Genomic DNA, 6,505 nt, shown 5'->3' on the forward strand with positions numbered 1-6,505 from the left:
GTAAAGAAGCTGTTTGGCTCAGTAGGAGAAAGGGCAGAGTCCCCAGCACATGTAGGTTCTGAAGTTCTGGGAAGTCTGCTTGATGATGACAGAGAATATCTTGATTGGTAGATAGATCGATAGATAGGTAGATCATCTCCCTCCAAGTCTCTCATTCCTCTTCTCTGTTTCTCTTGCTACCCTCATCTTGCTTTCTATTTGATACCTTCACTTATCTTTTTCTACAGCTTGGCCATAGCTTTAAGTTAAAATAACACTAGCAGCACCTTCCTGCAGCAATTTTGCTTCACTCCCCCAGGGACCTTTTTTCCTATCAGACCTTATGCAGAAGCAGAAGAGACAGAACTAGATCACGTTTGACACACAACGCCTCATTGCATTTAGAACAGATCTACAATGCAAGCTTGCCAAGTTATCCTGAGGTTCACCTACCAGATTATTAACACTAAAGAAAAACCTTAATTTTGAACTCTTTATTTGGGAATTAACTTGAGGAAGATGGGAGTTATAAATGAGAATTCCTTGAATTGATTTCTCGTATGCATTTTCATACGTTTTGCTTAATATAACTTTTGAGTACAAAATAGTATGTTCCCCTATTTATAAAGTCAAACTTCCAAACCATACTTTGAGAACTAGTTCTTTTGTGATATTGATCTACTTTTCATTTCATTTTCTAGAGCTTTAGTACATTTCCCAGATAAAACGAAATTAAAATATGTGTTAACTATGTACTTTTAAAATATGCATTTAATGTAAACATTGGGAAGATTTAAATTTAAACATACACAGGAAAATTATTATTGTGTGGATTAGTTTTCCACTGAAAAGAATCGATGGTTTTCCACCGTAAATTTTAATGTTCTGCCTCTTGGCTAAAGACTAGAAGCTAACTACTGCTAGCTGAAGATTTACCTATTTCCTATTTACTATCTATTATTTTCTACCTCTTATTTTGAAAGCTTTTTATGTTCTTCCTTCCTTAAAGATGATTTTCATCTTTACCATCCTATTTGATTTATGCAAATAAGTCCAACTTTTTCTTTTCCTTTTTCCTATGGACAAAGAATACATAAAATCCAGCCTGCTACTCATGCATGTCGTGATACATGCTAGAAATTGTAAGGCACCTGAAAGGCTGTTTTGACCATAAATACTTTTGCCACTAACCTATATTTTTCCCTTTATTCATCCCTTGTAAGGTAACACGTTGAAGAAATTGCTCAAAATGGACACATTATCAGGGAGTTGTTCAATCTATTACACATTATCAGGCATTACTACGTCAGTTCCAAGAGTATCCTATTTTAGTAGCCCAGTAGAGATTTAAGGGAATAAGATAAAGGGAAAGAGAATGAGGCTCATTGAAAGGAAAGGCTCCAGAAGGATAGTGCAAGAAGGGGATTTATGAAAATTCCTTTCTCTGCCAATCCAATTCTATTACTTCAGAATTAAGGTGGGTACTCTTCCTGACATTACAACCTTTAAAACATTGAATATACTACTGTCAGTGGATATCTCCTTCCTCCTGCATGTGTATTGATACCAACCTCTTTTCCTACTTTTATTCCCCATCAAGCTACCACATACCTTCATTTACTATAAGCTAACAAAACTATATAAAGAAAACAGCAAATTAAATTTGAGCAAATCAAAACCATCTAAAAAAGTGATCTTAAAAATGAAGATAATACATGATAAGAAAATGTTATCAGAGGAAAATATAGCAAGTGTGGTATGTATATCTATAAGTCTCCTGTTGACTCAAATTTAAGTATTGGATAAAAGCTTTTACTCTCAGCAAAGAATGGATAGAAAAATCCTGAGTTGATCCTAGTGGGTAGGATTCCTGCCATTGGAAGGGCAGAGGAGACGGCTTTAGAGTGGTACAGAGGAAGGATGTAGCTTGATCAACACAGAGAAGAGTCACACAAAACAAGTGATCACTCGGTTGTAGAGAACAAGAGAGTATTCTTCACAGCTTTGAGAAGGAAAAAGAACTAGAAGGGTATGATAGAGGCAGAAACTCTAGAAATCACTATATAATTTTTTTTGCTGAAATAGAAAGATATACATAAAATGGTCAATTTAGTTTAAAAAGTAATAGATGAAAAGGAACTTGGCAGCATTAAAGAAAATTGTATATTAAGGTGTTCTTTTCTTAATTCTCATTTAATTCTGCATGAGGGTGCTTTTCCTAAAAAGCCTTTTGCACCTTGGGTACATCCTTTAATGCCCTGGTACATGGTGAGGAAAGGAATGAAGAGGTCAATATGTTTTTATAGCTAAGAAAATTACTGTTTATCAGTAACCATAGGATTTAATAACTACTGATGCTTATCAAAAGTAAGTTATGTCAGGTAGGTTTCAGAATCAAGTGTGCAAAGGAACACTAGAGGACAAAGGAGAAAATGTCCATTTTGTGGTTGACAGAGATAATACTGATAACAGTGAAAAAAAATGGTTCCACAAAAAGGCTTAACATATTTGAAAGTAAAACCATTCTGATAGAAGAGGAGAGACAGGATGTGAAATTTACATCATGCCATGCCCCACCTAAAACCCTTCAGTGGTTCCCCATACAGGGCTGTGCATGATTCGGCCCTTGCCTACCTCTCTATATTTCATGTCTTGCTAGTCTTCCTCCTCCCTCTCAATACTCTAGCCATGGTGAACAACAGTACCTTTGCACAAGTTGCTGTCTCCTTTTGCCTCTCTCCCTCCTCCAACTCAAATGCTGAACACTTATTCTTCAGATCTCAGTTAACCACAGGCTGGATTTGATTTGCTTCCCATTATACCATCAGGATAGGTAGATAACATACATATTAATTACATATAATATGCATAGATATATTAATCAGATATAAGGGATAAATTAACAAATACCCCATTTTCTCAAATAGAAAACTTGTTTTTGAAGAAACAACACCTTAATCTAATAGAATGATACCACAGTAAGGTTAGGAAGAAAATATACTTAAAATAACTATCATTCTGCTCTTCTTGGAATTTTCATCAAATGTTCTTGTCATTCCACAAAAAAAAAAAAAAAAAAAAAATACTGCAGCGATTGAGAGGTTGGTGGTTGGGGGTTAGTAGGTATAGTTCCATATTCAAGCTCCTCTACAAAGTACATGGTAATGATGTGACTGATTCAAATGCTTTGGGGGTTGCCACTTTGGAATAAGCAGCAGCAGAATATATGCAGTGCAACTTTTTTCACTTTTATGTGCTGAAGATAAATGATTCAGAGTTCCCCACCACTGATTGGGGCATGTTTTATTGTTATGTACTTAATGCGAACAGACCATTTCAACCTCTTTACACAGAACTGGCCCTGGAGATTTGCAAAACTTTCAATTCGTAGCAGATAGTTTAATATAAAATCATTTCTTGAACAAAACAAGTGCCAAACATTGTGCTAAAAACTTTTCGAGGAAGGTATGAGATAGATTAGATAGATATATGATAGGTAGATATTTATATATCTCTATATCTATATATGCTCTGTCCATTTTATCCACCTTTTCTCTGCAGTGTATGTCATATGGTGGTTCTCAGTATTTGTTAAATGAATGAATGAAAAGTGATTTTCATTTCATAAAAGTCAGGAACCTATGGATTTAAAAACTTGCCCAAGATCACTCAGCTAGTAAGTGGTGAACTAGATTCATATTTGACACTCAAAATGTTCTGGATTTTTTCCAGAACACTTCACTATACACTGCCTTCCTATTATGTAGTCATTAGGTAACAAATAATAACTTGTTTATTGTCTTATTCAATATATAAAATCCATTTCATTTAAAGTATTTTATATATCTTAAAATTATCAGATTTGTTTTGCATATCATTACTACTTCATTATAATTATTCCTTAGACATTTTAACCAGATAGCATATAATATATTATAATTTACTGTTCAGGAGACAAGTCAAATGAGTCAATTATAAGCTTTAATTTGTCTCTAAAAACACTTTTATTGACATCAAAATAAGTTTATGAATATATGACTGGAGTCAGTGCCCTGTACAAACAGAAAGATGGCTACTTTGACTCCTCACACCCTCTGCACAGGGGAATATAATCAAATGCACAATTAATCCACATATATCATTCACTAAATCATATCTTTGTTTCACTTAAGGTACTTGTTAATGCTAGGTAAGTAAAGGTTAAACAGCTACACTGACTACCATTGTTGAATCTGATTCTGTTGCTCAAAACAAACAACTAATGAGCAATTTTTACATATGTGCCAGGCACTGACTCTACTTGGCACTTTGCATCCCTCAGCATTTTAATTTTCATAGCAAAATCTAAAGAAGTAGTTATTATTATTATCTCTAATTTTACAGATTAGGAGATTTAGACTCAGAGAGGTTAAGTGATTTGCTCAAGGTTAAACAACTAAATTGTTGAATCAAACTAGAATTTAGTAAAATCCTTTGTGGACACATGAAAATATATGTATATTTAAAAATAGCCACACTCACATCAGAAACTGAGTTCAGTTTCAGAGGCCAGATCAAGAAAAAAATTATAAAGCTGGTTTCAATACCTTAATATTATTTGCTCATTTTTAGACTCAGTTATTTTTACTATTTAAATTTTGCTCTAATCAAGGGCTTTAGTTAATTACCCTTTAATTTATTTGTTCTTGATAATTGCAGCAGTGTTTTTGTTTATTTGTTTTGTTTCATAAGGCCAGGGTGACCAGACTATCTGGGAGATAGCTGACTTTTTTTATACTCAGCTGGAAGAATACAAGTATACAAGTTCTGGATATACAAATAGCATCATTACCATACATTTTTAAAGTATAACAGAGAAAATATACTGAACTATATTAATTGAAACTGACCTATCATTTTACAGTAGAAGTCAAGATCAGATTTTGGCACAGATTCATCAAAAGCTTTTCTATTGATGACAGGATTCTGGACTCTTAGTGAAAATCTATTCAATTTTCACTTATGCCTGAGATTCATCCTGGAAGGTAGGAAATGTTTTAATTGGTTTTGTCTTAATAGGATTTTTTTCCCTATCAAGATGTTTACAAACACTTAAAAGATACTTTTAAAAATTATACCGGAGGCCCCTCCCTCGGCGCAGATGTCTGAGTAGGGGGAACCCTCACAGGTCACCTTCTGAGATCATCGTGACCCCACCCACCGACACAGCCTCTGGGTGACTGGGCACTGCCCATGGGCTGCTCCCTTCCATAGATGGCAGGATGTTTGCTCGAGGGCTGAAGAGGAAGCGCGCGGAGGACGAGGAGGCCGCGCCCGCCTACAGCCTGCAGCGCCAGTCCCTCCTGGACATGTCGCTGGTCAAGCTCCAGCTGTGCCACATGCTGGTGGAGCCCAACCTGTGCCGTTCAGTTCTCATCACCAACACGGACCTGCAGATTCAAGAGGAGATGACCCAGGATGGGAGATGGTGCGTGCCAGTGCCCCAGACCGCGGGGCGGGCGTCGCGCGACCTCCTAGTATCCACGGAGATCCTGTGCTGCTGCACGTGGGAGGGGGTGCACCCGGCCCCTGACCCCGGAGACCTGGCCTCTGAGTTCCAAGTGGTCCCGGCGGTACAGGCTCCCGGAGGCTCTCCGGGTGGCGTCTGGGGCAGGGACGGTCCTCGAGAAAACAGCGGAAGCTTTCATAAGTCGCTCGATCAGATATTTGAAACACTGGAGAGTCGAAGCCCCGGTGCAGTAGAGGAGCTGTTTTCCGACGTGGACGGCTCGTACTACGACCTGGACGCCGTGCTGACTGGCATGCTGGGCGGTGCCAAGTTGAGCCAGGACGGGCTGGACCTTGTGGTGGAGATCCTGGTGGAGACCTGAGCCGCGACTGGGGCACATAGCAGATGTGTTTGTGAGGCCGACGAAAACAGCCGGCGCACTGGGGGTGTGAGTGCCCGCTACCCTGCAGCCGGGGCTGGCCTTTGGTTTGTCTGAGATTAGGAGAACGACCCAGAACAGCATCTGGCCCGCTCCCCTCTCTATCCCTCCCTCCCCGCTGGGAGGCTTTTCCGCAGCCGGTCATCGCGCCTGCCCTGGGCCCTTGTCTGTGTCCTGCTACAGCCCCGCCAGAGGATGCCAGCGCCCTTCTCCTCATCCAGCCTCATCCAACTTTAGACAGGTGAATTTTCTAAAGTTAAGTTTTATATGTTTTGGGCAATATTTTGTCTTAAGATATATTTTTTAAATTTTATAATTTTATCATTTTTGATTTTTTAAGCTATTTTCTTAAAAATATATTTTATCTATAAATAGCCTCTGCTGCTACATTAGAAACTTTTATAACCTAAACAGTTGCAGTTGGTGTATTTCATTTTTTTTTAAGGTTTAACAAACACTGTTCTTTTTCCAACAAGCATCACTGCCCTGAGTCTGCAGTGTCCACACATGGTGATTTCCACTTTAGACTCGGGTGTGAGCCTTGCCCATATGCACTGCTGCGGTCAGAGCGAGGTCAGAGTTGAAGGCCTTGCACGGCG

General features: G+C 38.5%; 1 protein-coding gene across 1 annotated transcript; it reads left to right on the forward strand.

The window, feature by feature from the left end:
- Positions 1 to 5,240: 5,240 nt before the first annotated feature.
- On the forward strand, positions 5,241 to 5,849 carry LOC132357169 (cell division cycle-associated protein 4-like). The gene has a single exon (XM_059910458.1). It carries the CDS (start codon positions 5,241 to 5,243, stop codon positions 5,847 to 5,849), a length of 609 nt encoding a protein of 202 aa, XP_059766441.1.
- Positions 5,850 to 6,505: the final 656 nt, after the last annotated feature.

Source organism: Balaenoptera ricei, chromosome X, assembly GCF_028023285.1.
Source record: "Balaenoptera ricei isolate mBalRic1 chromosome X, mBalRic1.hap2, whole genome shotgun sequence".
Taxonomy (NCBI): Eukaryota; Metazoa; Chordata; class Mammalia; order Artiodactyla; family Balaenopteridae; genus Balaenoptera; species Balaenoptera ricei.